Source organism: Heloderma suspectum, chromosome 8, assembly GCF_057233095.1.
Source record: "Heloderma suspectum isolate Gila_16-S chromosome 8, 16-S_ref, whole genome shotgun sequence".
Taxonomy (NCBI): Eukaryota; Metazoa; Chordata; class Lepidosauria; order Squamata; family Helodermatidae; genus Heloderma; species Heloderma suspectum.
This window is the reverse complement of record NC_139465.1, coordinates 37,248,902-37,272,726: the sequence shown is the minus strand read 5'-3', so window position 1 is coordinate 37,272,726 and position 23,825 is coordinate 37,248,902. Positions and strand designations below refer to the sequence as shown.

General features: G+C 44.9%; 1 protein-coding gene across 1 annotated transcript in view; it reads right to left on the bottom strand.

Moving 5' to 3' along the window:
* Positions 1-509: 509 nt before the first annotated feature.
* Positions 510-23,825, bottom strand: part of BCO1 (beta-carotene oxygenase 1) — a 59,556-nt gene continuing 36,240 nt past the window's right edge. The window contains 4 exon segments of the mRNA XM_084812891.1: positions 510-706; positions 11,865-11,972; positions 15,215-15,313; positions 18,420-18,525. Coding sequence (XP_084669017.1) covers positions 510-706; positions 11,865-11,972; positions 15,215-15,313; positions 18,420-18,525 — 510 coding nt within the window.

Genomic DNA, 23,825 nt, shown 5'->3' with positions numbered 1-23,825 from the left:
CCCCTTGGATAGCTTCTTTAGAGTTCTGGCTGGTTCTGACTGAAACCCAGAATGGATTCCCAGCCGCAGTGAAATCAGAGACACCAGCCTCCACTGCTACTACCTCACCTGCTATTTATATGAAGTGGGCCACAATCTCATCTCAAGGATGCGGGGTGTGCACAGCCTGGTGTGGACAGATCTCCTTCCCACCCCTATGCTGAAAGGAGCAGGGCAGTAAAGCCTCTGGACTCCAGGTATAGCTATGGCCTCTGAGGGAGGGGGGCAGGATACCTGTGCAATAGTCTCAGTTCCACAGTGCAACGCCTTGGATCCCACATTTTGCAATGCCAGACAAGAAATGCTAAGATTTTTCTTGTTGCTGCACCAGCACAGTGCCAAGAACCAGGTCATTACTCCAGTGGTGCAGGTCAATACAGAGATATATGTTCAGAGGCCTGGAGTATAAACAAATCTGTGAATGGTTTACAGCAGGCTGAATTCATGTTGTTATAAGACAGAACAGTTCTTTACTCATGTTCTTTGTACAAATCTGTCTCGTGTTCCATTTTCAAATCCTTCTTCGGTATGAAGACTCCGTGTATGTCCAGGGGCAGGTCTACATTTACTGTGGCTGGAGCTATTTCCTTAAATGTTTTGGCATCCAGTATCAGCAGGAAAGGTAGCTTCTGGGGATACGAGGTCACAGTGGCTGACATGATGATACTTAAAGTTGCAACAGAAGGTATGCTAAAATTAATTTTCCCACAGGGCAGCTCCTTCCAGAAGATGAGGAAGAAGAAAAGGATTTTATTTTATGCTTAGTCCTTGGTGCTGCCCCCAAACCAGTGAGTCTGGGCCAGCTCTACCATTAGGCAAAGCGAGACAGCTGCTTCGGGCAGAAATTGGAGGACAACATTGTGTGTATCACCAACCCCCCTTACACCTATTTTTCTCACATTTGGCAGGTGTAACTGCCTCCTAATGGGCTACTGTGCCTGCAAATATTTATTTATTATTGATCTGTTACATTTATATCCCATCTTTCCTCTAAAGAGACCAAGGTGGCGTACATGATCCTCCTCCTCTCCATTTTAGCCTCATAACAACCCTGTGAGGCAGGTTAGGCTGAGAGTCAGTGGCTTTCCCAAAGTCACCCAGTGAGCGAAGGAAGTGGGGACTTTAATCCAGATCTCCTGAGTCCCAGTCCAACTACTACACCACACTGGTTCTCCAAACTGGATGCAAATGTCATCCAATTTTGACAAAGAGGAAAAAGGTTTATCCGTTTTTAAAATTTCCCATGATAGTCAATGGGAGACATGAAGACAAGGGTTTCCATCTTGAACCCAAGTCCAAGTCAATGGCCTCTGAATCAGTCCAAGCAAAATTGGGCTGTTTTCCAAAGCACCAAATCATGGTCCAAATTGAATCTGGGGGTCAGTGACACATGCACACACACGGTCTTTGTGTTTGATATATAGTATGCATTGTGTTTTGTACAGAAAGGTCATGGGTTGTACCTCTGGTATCTCATAATCTTTTGGCTCCTCCATTTTTCTCTCTAAATGCCTGTGTGCATAGAGGTAGATATATTTAGGGCTACAATGTTTTGCTGGTTTGATTAATTGATTAAAACTTTTAATCAACTGAAAGGATGCTCTTGATTAATCAGGCATAGACAGCTAGAGATATTACAAGTACTTATAAAAACTGCAGCATCTTAAAGGTACCATCACAAAAGAGGCATTCCTCCTTCTCTTTCTCATAGGAGGGAATGCCTCAGTGATGAGACACACGTGTCTCTAAACACACATCTCTCTAATATACAAGTAATATACCTGCTGAGGAAAAGTGGAATGGAATGGGGGACAATATGGTAAATATTATGTACTAAGGTAAATTATGTAAATTGTTACCAAACCTCTTACGCAATTATTTGCATATTTTTCTGCACGATGGAAAAAGATCCGCATCCGTCTGTGAGGGGATGACGGAACAAAAGGCACTTGACAATTTGCGAAACGCAGATGGAGTAAATTTTACACAGTCCATACATCCCTAATCCTATGTACTCTTTTTAACTCTCTCTCAGCCTAACTTACATCTCAAGAGCTGTTATTGTGAGGATAAAATGGAGATACACTGCCCTGAGCTTCTTGGGAAAGATGTTATTGTGAGGATAAAATTATGGTGAGGTATTATTGTGAGGTATTGTTGAGGTATTGTATTGTTGAGGTATTGTTATTGTGAAGTAAAAGCAGTCATTGTGAGGCTAAAATGGGAGATACACTGCCCTGAGCTTCTTGGGAAAAGGGTGGGGCAACAAATATGACAAATAAATGCAATGGGGCTGATTGACAAAGGAAAGCGACATATGTCAAAAGGCAAAACATGTGGGTGTCATTATTTCCAGTGGAGTCAGCATTACCAGGCAGAGCAAACATGTGTGTGCAAATGCTGAGGTTGCACGTAAGCAGGAATACATCCCAGATTATAAACAGAGGTATTTTGGACCATATTGCTCAACAGGCCATGGACTAAATGTGTCATATATAGTTCCACAAGGTTTAAATCCATAAATGCATCTACTTACAGGGCAAACGTATGTCCCCTTTCCTGGGAGTAAGTTCCATTGAACAAATGGGGCCCTCTTCAGAGTAAACAAACATAGGATTGCACTTTTGTAAAACTTGTGTAGATTAATCAGTGAATTAATCTTGCAATTTGCAATTTACCAGTACATTTTTCTTTTTAAAGAATGATGTGATTCAGGCATATTATGGGATTTGAGATGAAATCTGAACCCAGGTGTCCCTACACCAAGTTAAGGGCCCGCATCTTTACTATTGTTTTTTAGACTGTTTTGGTTCTGATGCGTTACTGAAGTGGCATTCAAACTTTCTACCTCCCGCAGGGCTGGGCCAAAATATTTTGCTGGTTGAAGTGGAACAGTAAGTGCATCCGGTCAAGTCGCAGTGCTTAGGAACTAAGGCTGTCCAAGTTATTTTGGCACCTGAGGCAAGAAATCTCACAAGTGCCCCTCCCTAGGAAAATAAATACATACATACATAAATACACAATAATGCAATCTACTGCCCTATCATGACATCCTCAATTTCCTGACTTAGCTGCCTCACTGTGCCTAATAGTAGGGTTGGCTTTGACCTTCAAGGAACACTATTTTGATTTGTCTGCCAAGGAACCCCTTGGACTTTGCTGTAGATTCCAGAGTGAGTTCACCCCTCATAAGCTTCCAAGAAACTCCAGGATTCTGCACAACATGGTTTGAAAATGGCTATTATTGTAATATAGGAGTAGATAACACACATCCAGTTGTTTTCCGGGCCAAATTCAAGGTGTTGGTTTTGACCTTTAAAACCCTATATGGTTCCAGCCCAGCCTATATTAAGGAGCGCCTCCAGCAGCACCAGACAGGCCGCTTAACAAGATCAGCCTCAGATGGCCTTCTCTCTGTCCCATCAGCCAGGACAGCTAGACTGGGGGGGACGAGGGAGAGGGCCTTTTCTGTGGTGGCCCCCACTCTGTGGAACTCCCTCCCTAGGGAACTCCGTCATGCCCCCTCTTTAATGAGCTTCCGTCGTGCATTAAAAACGTGGTTGTTCAGGCAGGCATTTGGGGTGGGTTAGAGTATTTTAGAAAATGTTTTTATTGTAGAATTTTATTGTTTTAAACTGTTTTATTGTATATTGTACATCGCCCAGAGTGGCTGGGTGACCAGCCAGATGGGCGATTAATAAATTTAATAATAAAATAAATTTAATAATAAATATCCTGTAGGCCACATGTGGCCCCCACTGCCCCCAGTAGGCAGCAAATGTTTTTAAAACATTTTTTTAAAAAACAAAATGGCGCTCCGTAGGAGATATGGAGCACGTTTAGCACTACTGAGTGATATGGAATAATTTGCATCCAAATTTTGGTGGCAAATCAGCTGTTTTAAATTATTATTATTATTATTATTATTATTATTATTATTATTATTATTTTCTCTCCTAGTGTGGCCCACAGGGGTTGGGGTGTGGGGAAATGGCCCACTCTTGCTATAATTGTTGTTGTTGTTTATTCGGTCACTCGCTTCCGACTCTTTGTGACTTCATGGACCAGCCCATGCCAGAGCTTCCTGTCGGCCGTCACCACCCCCAGCTCCCCCAAGGTCGAGTCCGTCACCTCCAGAATATCGTCCATCCATCTTGCCCTTGGTCGGCCCCTCTTTTGCCTTCCACTTTCCCCAGCATCAACATCTTCTCCGGGGTATCCTGTCTTCTCATTATGTGGCCAAAGTCCTTCAGTTTTGCCTTTAATATCCTTCCCTCAAGTGAGCAGTCTGGCTTTATTTCCTGGAGAATGGACTGGTTTGATCTTCTTGCAGTCCAAGGCATCTCAGAATTTTCCTCCAGCACCACAGTTCAAAAGCATCTATCTTCCTTTGCTCAGCCTTCCTTATGGTCCAGCTCTCGCAGCCATAGGTTACTACGGGGAATACCATTGCTTCAACTATGCGGACCTTTGTTGTCAGTGTGATGTCTCTGCTCTTCACTATTTGATCAAGATTTGTCATTGCTATCCTCCCAAGAAGTAAATATCTTCTGATTTCCTGGCTGCAGTCAGCGTCTGCAGTAATCTTTGCGCCTAGAAAGATGAAGTCTGTCACTGCCTCCACGTTTTCTCCCTCTATTTGCCAGTTATCAATCAAGCTGGTTGCCATAATCTTGGTTTTTTTGAGGTTTAACTGCAACCCAGCTTTTGCACTTTCTTCTTTCACCTTTGTCATGAGGTTCCTCAGCTCCTCCTCGCTTTCAGCCATCAAAGTGGTATCATCTGCATATCTGAGATTGTTAATGTTTCTTCCAGCGATTTAAACTCCAGCCTTGGCTTCATCAAGCCCAGCATGTCGCATTATGTGTTCTGCGTACAGGTTGAATAGATAGGGTGAGAGTATACAACTCTGCCATACTCCTTTCCCAATCTTAAACCAGTCTGTTGTTCCGTGGTCTGTTCTTACCGTTGCTACTTGGTCGTTATACAGATTCCTCAGGAGGCAGACAAGATGACTTGGTATCCCCAGCCCACCAAGAACTTGCCACAGTTTGTTATGATCCACACAGTCAAAGGCTTTAGAATAGTCAATGAAACAGAAATAGATGTTTTTCTGAAACTCCCTGGCTTTCTCCATTATCCAGCGGATATTGGCAATTTGGTCTCTAGTTCCTCTGCCTTTTCTAAACCCAGCTTGTACATCTGGCAATTCTCGTTCCATGAATTGCTGGAGTCTACATTGCAAGATCTTGTGCATTACCTTACTGGCATGTGAAATAAGTGCCACTGTTCGATAGTTTGAACATTCTTTGGTGCTTCCCTTTTTTGGTATGGGGATATAAGTTGGTTTTTTCCAATCTGTTGGCCATTCTTGTGTTTTCCAAATTTGCTGGCATATGGCATGCATCACCTTGACAGCATCATCTTGCAAGATTTTAAACAGTTCAGCTGGGATACCGTCATCTCCTGCTGCCTTGTTATTAGCAATGCTTCTTAAGGCCCATTCAACCTCACTCTTCAGGATGTCTGGCTCTAGCTCACTGACCACACCGTCAAATCTATCCCCGATATTATTATCCTTCCTATATAGATTTTCCATATATTCTTGCCACCTTTTCTTGATCTCTTCTGCTTCTGTTAGGTCCTTGCCATCTTTCTTTTTGATCATACCCATTTTTGCCTGGAATTTACCTCCGATGTTTCTAATTTTCTGGAAGAGGTCTCTTGTCCTTCCTATTCTATTATCTTCTTCCACTTCTGCGCATTGCTTGTTTAAAAATAATTCCTTATCTCTCCTGGCTAATCTCCTGGCTAATTTTGCATTTAATTGGGCATATTTCCCCCTATCACTGATGCCTTTTGCTTTCCTTCTTTCTTGGGCTGCTTCCAGTGTCTCAGCAGACAGTCATCTTGCCTTCTTGGTTTTCTTTTTCTTTGGGACGTTTTTTGTTGCCGCCTCCTGAACGATGTTGCAAACTTCTGTCCATAGTTCTTCCGGGACCCTATCTACTAAATCTAGTCCCTTAAATTATTCTTCACTTCTACTGCATATTCATTAGGAATATTAGTGAGCTCATATCTAACTGATCTGTGGGTCTTCCCTATTCTCTTTAGTCTGATTCTAAATTGTGCAATAAGAAGTTTGTGATCTGAACTACAATCAGCTCCAGGTCTTGTTTTTACCAACTGCATAGATGTCTGCCACCTTTGGCTACAAAGGATGTAGTCAATCTGATTTTGGTGTCGACCGTCTGGTGAAGTCCATGTATAAAGTCATCTCTTAGGTTGTTGGAAGAGAGTGTTCGTTATGCACAGTGAGTTGTCTTGGCAAAATTCTATCAGCCTATGTCCTGCTTCATTTTGTTCTCTCAGACCATGCTTGCCTGTAATTCCAGGTGTCGTTTTACTACCCACTTTAGCATTCCAGTCTCCTGTAATGAAAATAACATCTTTTTTTGGCGTACTATCCAGTAGGTGCTGCAGATCCTCATAGAACTGATCTGCTTCTGCTTCTTCAGCATCTGTGGCTGGGGCATATATTTGGATCACTGTGATGTTAAATGGCTTACCCTGAATTCGAATGGAGATCATTCTGTCATTTTTTGGATTGTATCCAAGCACTGCTTTAGCCATTTTATTATTAATTATGAAGGCTACTCCATTTCTTCTGTGGTCCTCTTGTCCACAGTAGTAGATCTAGTGGTCATTTGATGTGAAGTGGCCCATTCCAGTCCATTTCAGTTCACTGACACCCAAAATGTGAAAAAGGAAATATTAAAGATGGCTTTTCCTTCTAATCTTGAATAGAAACCTTTGTTTATTAAACTGGAAGTTATCTCATCGATTAATTAAAAAACACCTGTACTGAGGCTTTCTTAATTTGCAGACAATTAAATTTAATTGCTTAATTAATCAGTAAAGGCAGATATTGAATCAATTAAAATGTGTTTAATCAGTTAACAGCCCTTTTCAGATATGCCTCCTATCCATAATTCTTCCAAAACAGAAGCAACAACAGAAGGTGACAAAACCTGAAATGCTGTTGAGCTTGCTGACTCTGCTCTTTTGCTTCGATAAAACTGCCTTAATCTCTAGGGCTCTATTAAGCATTTTAAGGTGAGCCCTTTGATGATAAGCCATTTCAACAGGCTGGGTGAACGATCCATTACGTACGCCTGTGTGTAAAGGCTAAATGCAGTGTTGCTTTGTTCTTAGCTGTGCATTGTCAGTCAGGGAATTATGGTGTCAGTGAATTTTTGCTGATTATATAAAGTAGGTCTAGGACAATCTGTGCCAACATAGCCATTAAAAATCCAGTTCTTCAATTGGAAAAGAAATTATCCAAAGGTAACAGCTGGATTTCAGCTGTAGCAGTGCGCCAGAATTTGAACCAATATGATGTAAAGGAGAAAAGGTTAGACATGGGGCTTCTCCACATGGGGCTTTTATGCTGCAATTGAGACTGGTTACTCTCGGAAGTTTGCAGGTCCTTGACATGACATTGTCAACTTCCACCATCTCTCCTGTGGTTTTCAACCATTTCCAAGGCTTAATTTGAAATGGAAATAATGAGCTAATAAAAAGAAGTGGCTTGAATCAGTTTGAATTGGTCCGTGTAAAGAAGAAGTGGTGCTGTAACAGAGCCATCTAGTGGCTGTATAATGAAACATATAGAACTTGCAGATAAAGCCAATCTTCTGAAAAAAACCAGGAAGTGTGTGTGAAAGAGCCCATCTTAATCCTGCAAAGAATCCAGAAGCAGAAGCCCCAGTAAAGTTGTTGGACAAAACAACCTGATGTGGAGAAGCTCTTGGACTAGGAAGACCTGAGTTCTAATCCCCACTCAGCTATAAACTCCATTTGGCTAGACCCTTTAGACCTGTTTAGACATTCCCCTCAAAGTGTGGAGGGTAGAGCAGGACTCTTGACATTATGTGCCATGGTACACTTATCCCCGATGTCCACACATTTGTCAGAATATCTCTTAAAGGAGAGCCTAGGTATGTACAGCCATATGCATGTAGGCTTTCAGTGTGACTGGTAACATTTTGAGACTGAGGTTCCCAATCATGTGGAGAGCCTAGGATCAGCTTGTACAGACATTTTGCCAGATATTTTTACAGCTATTTGGAGGTGGGGCAGTGGAGTCCTGCCTCCCCCTCCATGCATTGAGTCTATGTGAGGAAGGGAATGAATGGAAAGGACTTCTCTCTCAGTATAGGTTTGTTCTGAGATTGAACAATCCAGTTCAGTCAAGGAGCAGGCAATTAGCAAGGTCAAGCCAGCCCAAGGTCAAAGCCAGCAAGTGCACAGAGCAGTGTCAAACAAAGATTTAGGAATAAAAGTGGTCAAAGGCAGTCCAGCGTTACTTACAGGGGTACAAGAGTCAGCAACATGAGATATCAATCCAAGGAATAGCAGATTCAAAAAAGGCATTGTTTCAAGATACTAGGAGTCAAGGTAAAGTGTTGTTCCAGTAGGTAGCAGGCCTAAACTGAAGGCTTATAAGCTGGAGCCACTAGAACTTCCACCTAGGACCCAGTTGCAGCACATCAGAAGCTTCTGGAGGAAGTCCTCCTCATGAAGAGAGCCCTACTCGTGAGAAGTCTTTTACTCATGAAGAGCCTTCCTTTGCAACTGAGCACTCCTTCTCTTAGGGATCCTGCTCACCTGGCTCTTGAGATAACTACACTCTAAGGGGCTAAATGGTCATTCAGACTCTGGACCTATTCAAATCCACACAGGAGAAGGGTGGTTAGGGGAACTACGGAAGGGGTGGGAGTTAGTGAAACCACTACATGTGGGCCTGTCAGATGACCGGGAGCCACACTGTGCTGCATGGTTCTGCTAACCACCACCCCTTCGTAGTTACTTGGCAATTTTCCTGGCATGGTTACTGAGCATCCCATTGTGCTCTGCAGCATGGATGGGCTCCCAGCAGCTGCTATATCATCCCTAATGGCCACATAACCATAGAGAAAGTACGTGGCGGCTACAGCATCATCCACCGTAGTGAATACTGTAACTGGCGTACTCTATAGTTGTGGCTTGGAAGTCCTCCAGAGCCTGTGTTAACCACCGGGAGCCTGACAGATGACACGGTAAGCCTCCCTGGGATCCCTTAACCTTTTGGCAGGGAGTGGTTACTGGGATGGCTTAGTAACCACAAAGAATGTGGTTTTTCTCCCCCCACACAACACGCTAAGCCACTGTGCTTACCGGAAATTCCCCAACAACCATGGCTTAGCGTGATGTCTGAACTGGCCCTCTGTCTCAGAGGCAGAATTCCCTTCCTCCTGAGGAGAGGGACTCACGGCCCTCTCCCCCAGGGTCCTCCTGCTCTCCTGGCATGGGCTGTTCCTTGATGTTGTCTGTCTTCAGGAGCAATAGCTCCTGCTCCTCCTCCAAGGATTTCTCCAGTGGAGATATGACATCACCCCAATGAGCACATTGTAGAAAAGATAGGACACGCTTTTAATGAATGACTCAGTGGCTGAGCACATCCTTCAGACACAACTCATCCTGAGTTCCATTTCTAACACTGGCTTCTTAATGGATCTCAGGTAAAACCATCTGCTTGAGACCCCGGACAGCCACTGACTTACAAGGCTGGAGACGGAGAATATTTTCTTTCTCCCGGAAAACTGAAGGTGGTATGACATTCATCACTCCCCATGCTGTGCACACTCCCCATCGATCATCTGAATCAGAGCTGATTATGCATTTTGTAAAAGAAAAGCACTTGGGTGATGTAATGTTGGAGCAACAAACCTACATGAGATTACAGATCTTCTGTGAACTGGGAACTGCAGGCTTCGAGGAGGCACAACACAACCTCATTTATAATTTCAATTTGATGAGCAGATTGTTCACACGAGCAGTCCCCCCCCTCCCACCAACACACAAAAGCATAGCCAAAACTGACTCATCCATGCCATATTTGGCTGGACCTCACCTGACTGGACACATACGTCCAACCCAAAGATGAGGGTGTTTTAGTGGCTCAAAGGGTAATCCAAAGACCCCTGGAAATGCAAGTCCCCACCAAACCGTGAGGGGTGGGTCAAGGAAATGTTAGAACAGGTAGACTCAGAATGCTCGGCCTGTCCGAGCCAAGAAAGCTGGGTAACTTTGAGAACCAGTGTGGTGTAGTGGCGAGAGTGTTGAACTGGGACTCTGGAGATCCAGGTTCTAGTCTCCACTCGGCCATGAAGCTCACTGGGTGTCTTTGGACCAGTCACTGACTCTCAGCCTAACCTACCTCACGTTGTGAGGATAAATGAAGAAGAGGAGCATCATGTAAGCTGCCTTGGGTTCCTTGCAAGGGAGAAAAGGGCAGGATATAAATATAATAACAACAACAACAACAACAATAAATATCTGGGACAGGTTTCTGGAGTTGCATGGTGTCCAGATGCCATTTGGACCACACTAGCCATTTCTTTTTCAGTTTTAAGCCAGTAACAAAGTACAAGAAATACGTTTGAAATACATGATATAGGCAGGGTTTTTTTTTCCTTTTTCTTTCCCTCCCCACTCCCTTCTTTTTATTTTCTCATATATAGAGAGATTGTGTGAGAAAGAGGAGTGGTGGTGACAAAAAAATAATTGGAGGGGGGATTGAGAGAAGGAAAGGACATAAAGGGATTATTTGTATGTATATAAATGTGTTTCTTTTCACAGGTTTTGAATGTATATAAAACCTTTTCACAGGTTTTGAATGTATATTCTTTGTATGTATATAAATTGTTTCTTTTCACAGGTGTTGCAGGTTTCTGTCATGCTTCAGAAGCCTCCCAAACCTATTTGACCAGGAATAGCTGTAGGATAATAAGGGGATTTCTACACCAGCCTAAAATCCTGCATTTAAAACGGGGCTTTCAACTTCTGTTTTAAATGCAGGATCACTAGTGATTCTCTTTACACGCGCTTCCTTCTCTGTAGATGGCCATTCCCATAGCGTTATGTTTCCGTGAAGAGGCATTACACACGCTCCAGGTTCAGCGAAACTTGCTCCTGGGTTCCTGCCCCTTTCCCTCCCCTTGCACATTACTGGTGGATGGGGACTGACACAGACAGTCCCCCCACTGATCTCCCCGGGCCCCGCCTACCTCTTCCATGCTTTTGGCCAGTCCCTGCTGCTCAGCCCCCTGCTGCTCCTCTGCTCTGCTGCCCCCCTCACTGCCGTTCTGCCGCTCTGTTTCGAACAGGCAGGCTGAAAATAGCGAGGAGCCAAAATGGCGCAGGAGTGGGAAAGCTGAACGCCCATCAGACCTTCGTCACCACCTTCAACATCATGACCACATCCCCAACAACCACACTCAGAGCTTCATTCACACTAGGGGAGACATACATGGGGAGGACATGGGAAAATCTGGAAAAATACCAGCATATCTGGAAAAATACCCCATTTTTTCTGTTTGAGGAAAACACAGGATAGGTGGGAGGAAGTAGTGGAATAATGACTGGACAACGATGACGTCATGTAATGGACCCACACAATTCAGTGAGTGAGTAACCATGAATGCGCAATAAACTTGAGGTGCAGAATCCCCTAAATGAGATTGCACATTACAGTAAACATGCCTCTATTACATTGCCTTTGACTCTCTTAAAACCTGCCGTCTGCCTCCATCCTTGGTAGAAAGCAGCGTTTTATAGGCTTGAGCCTTTGGGTTGAATCCAATGTTAGCCCTACTTAGAGTAGACCCATTAAAATGAATGGGACTAAGATTGGATACAAGCCTTTAAATACAAATTCTAGTTTGTGACGGATGAAATCTCATTCACCTACTCCTCATTGACAGAACAGTCATGGTTCTCACCATCATCTTCTTCTTTGGCATCAGGATTAGGAACAAAGGTGGGTTCAGCTGGCCAGCAACGCTCTTCTTCCCAATGAAGCCTTTTCTTCGTCAGAATGTCAAATTTTACTACCTAGGTGAGCAAAGGGGGGGGGGGGAATGCACTTCATTTTCATGCTAATTTTAAAACAGTTTTCTAGGGATGGGCGGATTACTTACCCTGTTCTGGGTGGGGGTGTCCACTGGGGGCGGGGAGACGATCCGTCCCTCCCCCAGAATCCTCCCCGGCCGGCTCTGTTCCACGGCGAGTCTGCAGAGCCGCCGGCTGGGCCCGCCTGCAGCCGGACTTCCATCCGCTGCCGGGCTGCGGCCACAAATGGCATCTGGCATACCGGGCGCCATTCACGTCCCTGCGTTAGCCATGATAGGCTACATATATATTTACGTAGCCTATCACAGCAAAAAGCAGGGATGCAAATGGTGCCCGCTACGCCATTTGCGTCCCTGATCTTTTCATGATAGGCTATGTAAATATATACATAGCCTATCACGACTAATGCAGGGACACAAATGGTGTAGCAGCTGCCATTTGTGTCCCTGCGTTAGCTGTGATAGGCTACGTATATATTTACGTATATATTTATAATGGCAAAGAGTAGTGACAAAAATGGTGTAGCGGATGCTATTTGCATCCCTGTGTTAGCCATGATAGGCTACGTATATATTTACGTAGCCTATCACGGCTAACACAGGGAGGCATATGGCGGCCGCAGACCAGGGCAGCGGACGGACTGGACCAGCCAACGCCAGGTAGGGCCCGTCCTGGGAAAATGTGGCGGGGTGGTGATGGGGGGACTGCTTTGTTCTGCCACGGACTTAATGTTATTTGCCATGTAATTCAACAAGACTTAAGCGTGATCCTTGGGATTTCTAATGTGAATTTGCAACTTGTTCACAATCAAAACTATTATAGGCACCTTCTAACCCTACTATTCTATGATTCTATGAAACAGTCAAAACAAAAAGAATTCTGAAATCTTGGCAAAAGTTGCACAACATTTTGTTTTGGTTCTTGGCAATGAACCAAATGAAAATGATACAATCCAGAATATGGATGTGACTATGACATATGAATATAACTTCCTGGTCCTGCTTCTGTATCGTTGCCTAGGCCAATAAATGTAGTACCAGACCCATAAATTATGCATGGATCATGTTTCATGCAGCATTCCAAAGCTGCCAGTGGAAGATACCTTGGAAGACCTTTAGTCAGCTTTATTTGCTCCTGAGAAGTTTTAGCCATGCTTTCCTTCTTGATCTTAAGACAGGAAGAAGCCAGAGACTTAATTAAGAGTCAACAAAGCATGAATGTCAAATGAATTTAATTCAGGAGCCTTAGATTGTTGCTAAACCTGTGATTTATGTACAGCGTGAGGCACCAATGATTGCTGTGTTGAGTGGCAGCATTGCTTATAAGAGAAGGAAAATAGGCTATAGACTGCACTGTGATGGAGCTGAGCATCTAAAGCGCCCCTGATGTGAGCTTGTTGAATCTTCTTTTGAAAATCTGTAAGGAAGGTGATGCCACCTTATTTCATTACATTGCTTTATTTGTGGTTGGCTCCCTGTAGTTTAAAAACCATTATTTATTGCCCCACCTGTGGTAGACAAGCACCAGATGGGGGTAAATAAATGTTCTCTTTGATGCACTTTTCTTTTATATTTAAAATACCCAACACCCAAGTGCCTATCCCATTCTAGCAGAAAAAATGGGCCAAACTGGATGTGATGAGGCCAGCCACGTTTATTTATGCATGTGTCTGCCCCATTCTTGTATGAAAGAGGGTGCATGTGTCTAGTTTTAACACCAGGAGACGTGCCCAGGTGAAAGGAACTGGACCCTCATCACCTCCCATACCTCCCTGTCACTTCAAGTGTTCCCCCCCCTCACCCCCCAACCAGGTGACATCCAGTATCAGAGCTGGGCTGAAAGAGACATGCCTGCACTGACAGAGCGTGGGATGGTCAGTTGGGAGGAAGCCCATCTCTTCATCCCTGTATGTTCCTTTTGTTAGAAAAAGTAGGCCTCCCATGAGGACCAGCATCAAAAGTAGGCATGGTTGGGCACCTACTGAGGGCCCACATCTCAGCAGAAGCCCACTGACAAGATCCCCCTACAGTTGCTCCTCCTCTTTGCCAAGAGGAAAAGGAAGCCTGCTTGTTCACCTGCCTCTCACTCTGGCCCAGACAATGATGGTGGTGGTGAGACGTGGTAGATGCCCCTGCCTGCTTGCTCACTGGTTCTCTACCTGACCAAGCAAGCAAATGTCAGCGATGATGAGAAAGAGGATGAGGAGCCATGGTAGCTGGTGGCAATGGTGATGAGAAGGCAGACTCGCTGAAGGAGGGGCCCCACTGAGGGTGTTCTGCCTAAGGGCCCTCCAAAACCTGGAACTGGCACTTCCAGACAAACCAAGAGGGAAGGCACCAGAACACCATGCAGAATGAGGGCGGGAACCTTCCAGGTGCCTGCAAGTTGGATAATTGTGCAGACGTTCAATTAAACGTCTTCACAATTGTCCAACTCACAGTGCTTCTTGGTTGAGGCAGCTGGAGGGTTCCCTCCTTCAGTCTGCACAGACTGCCTCCTCCTCCCACCCATCCTGTTAGATATGAACAGGGCAGACATATTTCATTTATTTAGTTAATACAGTATGGCCCTTCCCAAAGAATGGGCGGCAGGAGGTCCCTACCACAAGGGGTTCACATCACAATGTAAAATATGACATGGGGGAGACCACAGAGGAAGGAGTGGGAAATGGAGGCAAATCATGCAATTATTTCAGTTGCACATACTTTGGGGGCAGCAGTGGCAGCATCCTAAGCCATTCGTCCTGAGCCCCTGGGGCATTGTCCCACACCCCGCTTAACTTAGGTGAGGCAGAGGATGCAGTCCCATGACCAGAGTTAAAGTCAGATTCAACGGCCAGTCAAGGGTGTGGCATGGCACCATCTTGTCCTTTGCCTCAGCCACCAAAATATCTTGGACCGGGGGAGGGGGGCTGCCTCCCATTATGGACGTACTGTAGAAAGGGAGTGAGACCTGACCCAGATGGAGTCACTCTTGGCAGTGGTCAGGTTTCACTCCATGTGTTTTTGCATGACTATGTGGCCTTCTCCACATCTGGCGTCTCAGAGGAAATTAGAGTCTTCTTGCAAAATTGTGGATCAGAGTAAAGGTGGTGTTAGATTTAAATGGATTTTCTTTGCATTTAATCATAAAGTCAGATTGTGTAACTAGTGTAAATCAGCCATAATATAGATTGTTACTACACAATGTCATGTTAGAACAGGAAGCTGCCTTGAAATACTGTACCTTTGTGGGAACCAGGCTCCTTTAATCTCTGCGGCAAAGATATATCTGTACTTTTTGCCATTGTAATAATAGTTGATGCAAGGGAGTTCTATTCCTGCAGGTTAAGGAGAACAATTCATGCTCATAAATGACAAGGGGAAAATAGGGTCGCCACTGATATAGAGTTAAAGATATTTAAAAGAGACGAGCAATGAATACTAATCCAGTAGAACTGTCTGCTGTGTAATCCCTCCAAATTGAATGGGAGCTGGGAAGGTTTTGCAGTTTTGCTCACTTCAGGGATTCAGAACAATTTATATTCGCATTCCACAGTATATGTAGTGGCACTCACCCAATGGGCATAAAAAAGCTAATTTTGTGCAGTGGTTACAGTATTGGACTAGGACTGAGGAGACCAGGGCCAGCGTCAAGGGTAGGCATAGTGGTGAGAGTGACAGACTGGGAGCCGGGAGATCCGGGTTCTACTCCCCACTTGGCCATGGAAGCTCGCTGGGTGACTTTTGGGCCAGTCACAGAATCTCAGCCCAACCTACCTCACTGGGTTGTTGTTTGTTTGTTTGTTTGTTTATTTATTTATTTATTTCATTTCTATACCGCCCAATAGCCGAAGCTCTCTGGGCGGTTCACAAAAACTAAAACCAAACAACACACAATAAAACAATTTAAAATATATAGAACATTAAAACCAAAATATAACAATACAACCACAATAAAACCTAGCAGCAGTACAGGAGTTTAAAATACAGATTTAAAACAGCAAAGATAAAAATTTAGAAAGCTAAAATGCCTGGGAAAATAAAAAGGTCTTCACCTGGCGCCGAAAGGAGTACAATGTAGGCGCCAGGCGAACCTCACTAGGGAGCTCATTCCAGAGCCGGGGTGCCACAGCAGAAAAAGCCCTCCTCCTAGTAGCCACCCGCCTCACTTCCTTTGGCAGGGGCTCACGGAGAAGGGCCGCTGATGATGATCTTAAGGTCCGGGCAGGCACATATGGGAGGAGGCGATCCTTCACGTAACCTGGCCCCAAGCCGTTAAGGGCTTTGAATGTTAACACCAGCACTTTGAATCGGGCCCGGAAATGGACTGGCAGCCAGTGCAGCTGGAAAAGTACTGGCGTAATATGAAAGTACTGGCGTAATATGAAAGTACTGGCGTAATATGAGGATAAAATGTTGTTGTGAGGATAAAATGGAGAGGAGGAGGATAATGTAAGCTGCCTTGGGTTCCAAGAGGAAAAAAGGTGGGATATAAATGCAATAAAACAAACAAACAAACAAATAATCTGACAAGAGCTCCCTGGAGTTGCTTCTCCTCTTCACCACTGCAACCTAATTGTTCCCCCTCTTTTCGCACTGGCCCAGACAATGATGGTGGTGAGAAGGAGCAGCAGCAGATGCCACTGCTGACTTGCTCCCTGGCTCTCTGCTTGTCAAGCAAGCAAGTGGTAGCAATGATGAGAAGGGGGATGAGGATCGATAGCAGCTGGTGGCAATGGTGGTGAGGAAGTAGACTCACTAAAGGAGGAGGACTAGTGAGGGTGTCTTGATCAAGGCTCCCTGAGAACCTGGAGCCAGCACTGAAGGAGATCCAGGTTCAGATCCCCACTCGGCCACAAAGCTCACTGGATGATCTTGGGCCAGTCACTACCTCTTGCCCTAACTTAACCTACTTCACAGGTTAGGGAAAAGGCACAAATCAGTCCATCCTAAAGGAAATCAACCCTGAGTGCTCATTGGAAGGACAGATAATGAAGCTGAAGCTCCAGTATTTTGGCCACCTAATGCGAAGAGAAAACTCCCTGGAAAAGACCCTGATGCTGGGAAAGACTGAAGGCAAAAGGAGAAGGGGACGGCAGAGGATGAGATGGCTAGATAGCATCACCGAGGCAATGAGTATGAACTTGAGCACACTCCGGGAGAGAGCGCAGGACAGGAAGGCCTGGCGTGCTATGGTCCATGGGGTCACGAAGAGTCGGACACGACTGAACGACTGAACAACAACAACATGTAATTAAGGATGTCAGAGAAATCTGAAACAGATAGAAGTGAGTCCCAGATATCTTGTAATCCAGTCTGCGGATTTCATGCTGGACCAGCATCTGTGCGTCAGGCAAATTCCACGGACATGCGGCTTTAAAAAGAAGTCCGCAATTTACGTAAACAAATTCGTAGGCAAAACTGCAGGTTAGATGAAGAGCATTACGTGATTCACAAATATAAATTCTTATGTAAATATTTCTATAACTTGCTGCAAATTTATTTACATCATTTTCTGTGCAGGGAAAAAAATCCAAATTCGTGAGTTTGAGAACAACAGACCTCAAAACTCCACCCAATTCACGGAACACCCATGGGATGGATTAAATACAATCCGAACATCCCCATGTAATCGACAGAATGGAGTGAAGGCCAGAGAAAGTTAGTTCCAGCCAAGGGCCATTTCACACAGCCAGACAAATCATGTAGCAAAGCTTTTCCTGGATTGTACCACAAATTAATTAATTAATTAATTAATTAAATTTCTATACCGCCCAATAGCTGAAGCTCTCTGGGCAGTTCACTTCAGGCTGCAGGTGAAGGCTTTCAGGTTTGAACGCAACCCCCCACACACACATCGCACAGCTGCCAAGAGCAAGGGTGCAGACCCGCAGGAAAATCCAGCCCTTGAGGGGTCTCAATCCAGCCCTCCAGGTGACCATGTCCCCTCCTCCGGTCTCACTCCACTTTCCCCAAACCCCCAATTATTTGGTGGTTTCCTGGCTTTCTTGTAGTTTCCCCCCATTCTAAAAGGCTGAAATGCCTCTCCTAAGGCGTAGTTACCTACAGCAAGAACTTTAAGCTAAAGTGTGCTGGTGTTTAGGGAGTTTTGGCCCTGCCTGCCATGGGAAAGCAGCCCCCAAGAGCTTCTCTGAAATGGAATTTGGCCCTCAGGTTGAAAGAGGTTCTGCACCTTTGGCATAGATGTACAGTCTAGGAATATGCACACACAATAACAGCATGATATTGTGCTCATGTGACTCATGCTCCATGGTTTCAGTGGGAAACACCCCCCACACACTTCTCCCCTCCTTCCCAAAATGGCATGCAGGGTAAGGGGAAGAGCTGCAAGCACTATTATATTTGCAGATCCACAAGTTGAAATTACAGTGTTTCAGAAAACGCGGTGCATTCTTCACTCCCACCCCAATAACGGCCTCTCACCTTCACATAATATTTCAGGCTGGCAGTAGATGCTACCATCTTTTCCTATCACTGCCGTTGCAGTGGTTAATGGGAGTCAGACCAAATTGGAGCCTATCTCTGCATCCTGAAAGAAAGATATGCCAAACATGTGCCGTGTTCCAAAGGGGAGCATATTTCCAATGCAAAAATATCTTTTTAAAAATAGAATTCTTTATGTCAAGACGTATTTCTTACAATGAGGCAGTTAACAAAATTATGGATTAAGCTGGTGTTATTACCGTGCAAGGCGTAGGAGTGAACCCACATTTGTAATACTGTGCCTGCTTTTGTCCACCCGAGTTGAAGAGGGATGAATTTGTTGCACTCAAGGCACACAGAAGAACAACTCAAATGATGCCAAGAAGAGAGTTTGAGCATGATGATCCAGCCAAAGTTAAGCACATGTAAATCCCATTCATTTTCAACAGGTTGTTCAGGATTTTTTAAAATTATGATTGCTGACTTGCCTATGAATTCTGAAACAGGAATGGAGGTAATTAGTTGTTTCCTCAATATCCTCCATGTGGCATCCAGGACGTTTGCATTCTATAATGTATAGTACATAGTTGGACTTCCAGGTGATATTCTAAAGGTGCTCACACAATGCTTCCCCACCCATTCATCAAACGCATGAGGGGGAGCCCACAACACCTGCATGTCCACATGCATGCCATGCTCCTGGCAGCGGTATGCTTGGTGTCAGTGTGAAGGGGTCCTGTGTGACTATAGATGCATGTAAGTAGGGTTTCCTCGCTGCCAAACAGGAATTCTGCATAACCCCCAAGTTCCCATTTGCATGAAGCCTCTATGCCAGCGGGAGGCAACGTGGAGCACATAGGCATCAATGCATCCTCAGACACCTGTCTCGGCAGCCACCAAGGTGTCTAACTTCTCCCACTTTTTAAAATTAACTTTTTTTTTTACCAGCAGCTGGGATGGCTGTGACGTAAGTTTCTGCTGGTGTTGAAAACTGTTCATTCAAAGGAGTTGTTTAATATGTTGGGGGATCAGATCCCACCTCTGCCTTGTACTTAGTCCGTTGGGGAGGTTACTTGTCCTTTGCCACGCCTCCCATGGCAGTCATTTTGTGGTGGTGCCAGGAGAGTTTCTTAAATTGCCAAGTGTGTCCATAGTCCAAAAAGCTGGGCTACCCTTCTCTATGCACATAAACCCACATGCACACAGTGCCTCTTCACACAGGTGCCCAATGTAGGGCTGCAGGGTGTGGGGTTTGTAGATGTGCAACATTGCGTGTGGGGCTGGGAGATGCAGTCATAGAATCATAGAAGAGTAGGGTTGGAAGGGGCCTATAAGACCATCGAGTCCAACCCCCTGCTCAATGCAGCAATCCAGGTCAAAGCATCTCTGACAGATGTCTGTCCAGCTTCATCTGGAATGCCTCCAGTATTGGAGAGCCCACTACCTCCCTAGGTCATGGGTTCCAATGTTGTATTGCTCTTAACAGTCAGGACGTTTTTCCTGATGTTCAGCCGGAATCTGGTTTCCTGTAACTTGAGCCCATTATTCCGTGTCCTGCCCTCTGGGATGATCGAGAAAAGATCTTGGCCTTCCTCTTTTTGAGAACCGTTCAAGTACTTGAAGAGCGCTATCCTATCTCCCCTCAGTCATCTCTTCTCAAGGCTAAACAGGCCCAGTTCTTTCAGTCTCTCCTCACAGGGCTTTGCTTCCAGTCCCCTGATCACCTTCATTGCCTCACTGGCAGTCCCACTGCCTTGTCCACACATAAATGCAATAGATGGGTGGGGGGACTCAAGTGAACGGCCCCATCTGTAATAGCTGCAGCCAGCTATTCTGCTTTTGAAGGCAACCATTTCCCTAGGGTAAGTACAGAATATATATTTCTCACTCCCTCTAACAGCAAACTCAGGTGGTAGGTGCCAACAGAAATTAAGCCAAAACGAGGCCGCTGACAAACAAGAGGGAGGTATCAGCATATTCAGGGGATCCCAAAGAGTGTAGGCATACAAAACAGTTTATTAATGAAACCTAAGGGGGCAAAAACAAATGAATCTCAAAACAACCCCACGAGGATTCAGCATGTTCAACAGCCATGAAATGTTGAGTATCAGTTGGAAAAGAAAAATGGAAAACACGGGTGGATGGAATGGCTCGAACGCTGAACAGGAGCACTCTTATTAGGAGGTAAGAAAACACTGAAATGCTCTGTTGCTGATCCCCCTTGTCATAATATAAAACTGAAAAGATTTGATGCCATGCACTGATGCAAAGATTTGACCTACTATAAACAGCAATCAATACAAGCATTAAAGGAAAGATAATAAAAAGAATCATGTTGACCAATAACATCTTTTTTTCAAAATGTCTTCCAGTGTTATGCTCCTGAATTCTTACACTGCCAGTTTGGAAGTAAGGAAATGTGAAGGGGAGAAGGGAAAACAGATGAAATCTCTCTCATTAGTCTATTTCTATAGCATTATTAGTATAACCCTGTTTCAAAGGTGTAGCAAGGAACACTGTCTCTGCCGTTTGACAGCCAGGCAGGCTGAAACTTGTCAGACAGGTTGATGGGCAGAATCAGTTCTTCCTACAAAAACAACAGTGTAAAGCATGCCATTTCAGGGCTGCTTCTGGCACAATGCGCCAGCTTACATGTCACGCTGCAGTTCCTGGATTGTTTAACACAGGAATTGCTGGAGATGAGCAAAGCAACAAGCGTGCGTGGCTTCTGCGTGCTCACGGTTTTTGCTTTCAGTTAACAACCCAGGAATGTCCCCGTTCCTGGCTTGATTCATGACGTGTGAACATGCTAACCCACAGTCAGTGGTTAAGTGTGGATTGTTGTTGAACTGTGGGTTGTTTGTTGAACTGTGGCTTAGTGTGTTGCCTGAACCCAGGACATTTTCCACAGGGTGGCTTGTTAGCTGTGCAGTGTGGCTTATTTTTTTCAAACAAGCCACCTCAGGAACCCATGGTTTGTTGCTGGGTTGTTCAGGGTGGTTAACAAACCACACTGCATGGTTAACAAGCCACCCTGTGGAAAATGTCCTGGGTTCAGACAACACACTAACCCACAGTTCAACAAACAACCCACAGTTCAACAGCAACCCACACTCAACCACTGACTGTGGGTTAGCAGATTGTGTGAACAGCCCCAGAAAATCTGGGTTGTTAGGGGTTAAACAACCCAGAGTTAACCCAACAACAAACCATGGGCAATTGTTGGGTTGTTGATTAAAACTGGAAATGATGAGCGTGTAGCTCATGTGCTCCGCTTGACCCCACAATTCCTAGGTTAAATAATCTGGGAATTGTAGCGTGACATGTGAACTGGGTCGATACATTTGCAACACACACAGCACTTCCCTGTTGGAAAAGGACTGCAAATTGCATGAGTGTTGAAGGAGAGCTGGTACTTGAGGCTGTGGACTGGGAAATCCCCGAGTCACGTATCACCTCAGCCATTAACTTACTACAGCTTGCCCCAACCTGATGTCCTCCTGCTGTGTTAGACTACAGCTCCCAGCATTCCAGTGCCTATGCTGGCTGGGACTTGCAGCCCAACACATTTGGAGGTCACCAGAGTGGGGAGACTGACTTACCAGATGGCCTTTTGCAAACCACCATCTGTCAGCCTCACCCCACATCTGCGATATGAGGATAATAATGCCGGCCGGCCTTACAGGCTTGTTGTGATAATTACTGAAGGCCAAACTAGAGGTTACATGGGAGTTCTGCACCTGGGACTTCCCATGTTTTATTTCCTCTCTTAAAAAGAAGCCGGGGGGGGGGGGGTTGGACTGAGTCAACAGCATGGCAGGAGGGAAGGCCTAACTCTTTACCTCCACACTGCAGCCACAATCTAACCCCTCCCAACTGCTACTAGCCGCAGATAGGAAAACTTACAGGAACAATTCCCCACAGTGATTAATCGCAGCTTCAGGGGGTGGGGAGAGATTATACTCCTTCCCGTACACCCAGACTAAAGGCTGCTTTCCAATCCCGGATCAGCCCACCACCCACAGATGCTTTTTAAGATAAAAGAGAAAGAAATGCAGGAGTTCAAGTTAGGATACCCTCATGTGGCAAGAGCCAGTGTGGAGTAGTGGTAAGAATGTTGGACTGGGACTCAGGAGATCAGAGTTCTAATCCCAAGTTGGCCATGAAGCTCACTGGGTGACTTTGGGCCAGTCACTAATTCTCAGCCTAACCTACCTCGCAGGGTTGTTGTGAGAATAAAATGGAGAGGAAGAGGATTATGTGAGCCACCTTGGGTTCCTTGCAAGGGGGAAAAAGGTGAGATATAAATGTAATAGTAATGATGATGAGATGTGTAGTTCAGCCTTCTCCAACCTGGTGCCCTCCGGATATGTTGGACTACAAATCCCATTATCCCCAGCCAGCATAGGTACCAGGTTGGGGTAGGCAGATATAGTTTGATCCTTAAATGCTGGTGAGGTGTTTGCACTCTCTAAAGTAGAATATAAATGTGAAGTGTTATTAAATCATCACAACATTCATTTTGCTATTCAGACACATTGACATGCGCTTGGGAGCTGAGCCCACTGAGGCAAAGTTCCTCCAGTGCATGAACATGCAGTTGAATAGACGCACGCGCAATGGTTATGTGTGAAAATATGCAAGCCATTTGCCTGCTTTTTCCTCCTTCACCAAAGTAAGGAAACATATTTTGAGTTGCCCCAGATCTAATGAAAGTGACCTTCCTTCCCCTCACCTCTGCCTCATCCTCATTTAAGTGGAATCTGATCCTTTTAAGGTGCAATGCTATACATGTACAGACAGAAAAAAGTCCTACAACTTCCAGCATTCCCCATGCTGGCTGCGGAATGCTGGGAATTATAGGACATCTTTCCATCTAAACATGAATAGCATTGCACCTTTAATAATTTAAAAATAATGGGCAGATCTCCATGAATACACCTTACATTGCATGCACATAAATCCATCTTTGAAAAGAAAGCTGTTTTCTGGTGTACTGAGTTACATTGGGCAATGTGCTTGGATGACCTCTCAGAGATTTAAATGTTCCCCAAATCCCCACCCCACACACCTGGTAGATCTCTGGGTGATTTGCCATAGATGGGCAAGGATTTATGACTCTCAATTGTTTAACAATAGCAACAAAATGACACACACATGCCTGCTGCCCTAAATTATACTGTTGAAATGAAGAAAGCATAGACTAACCAGGAGTGGATTTTTGTGTGGAAGGACTGTGAGTACTGTTCATTCATGGCACTCAAAAAAAATTCCTGGGCTCAGAATTCTTTCATTTTAAGGGTATACTTTCTGCCATGCTCCAGGCTCCAGTTTGTGGCTCTTGGGGGACTAATAAAAAACAAAGGAGATCCTGCAAGCCTGCGGTCTGCCCATCCCTGATCTAAG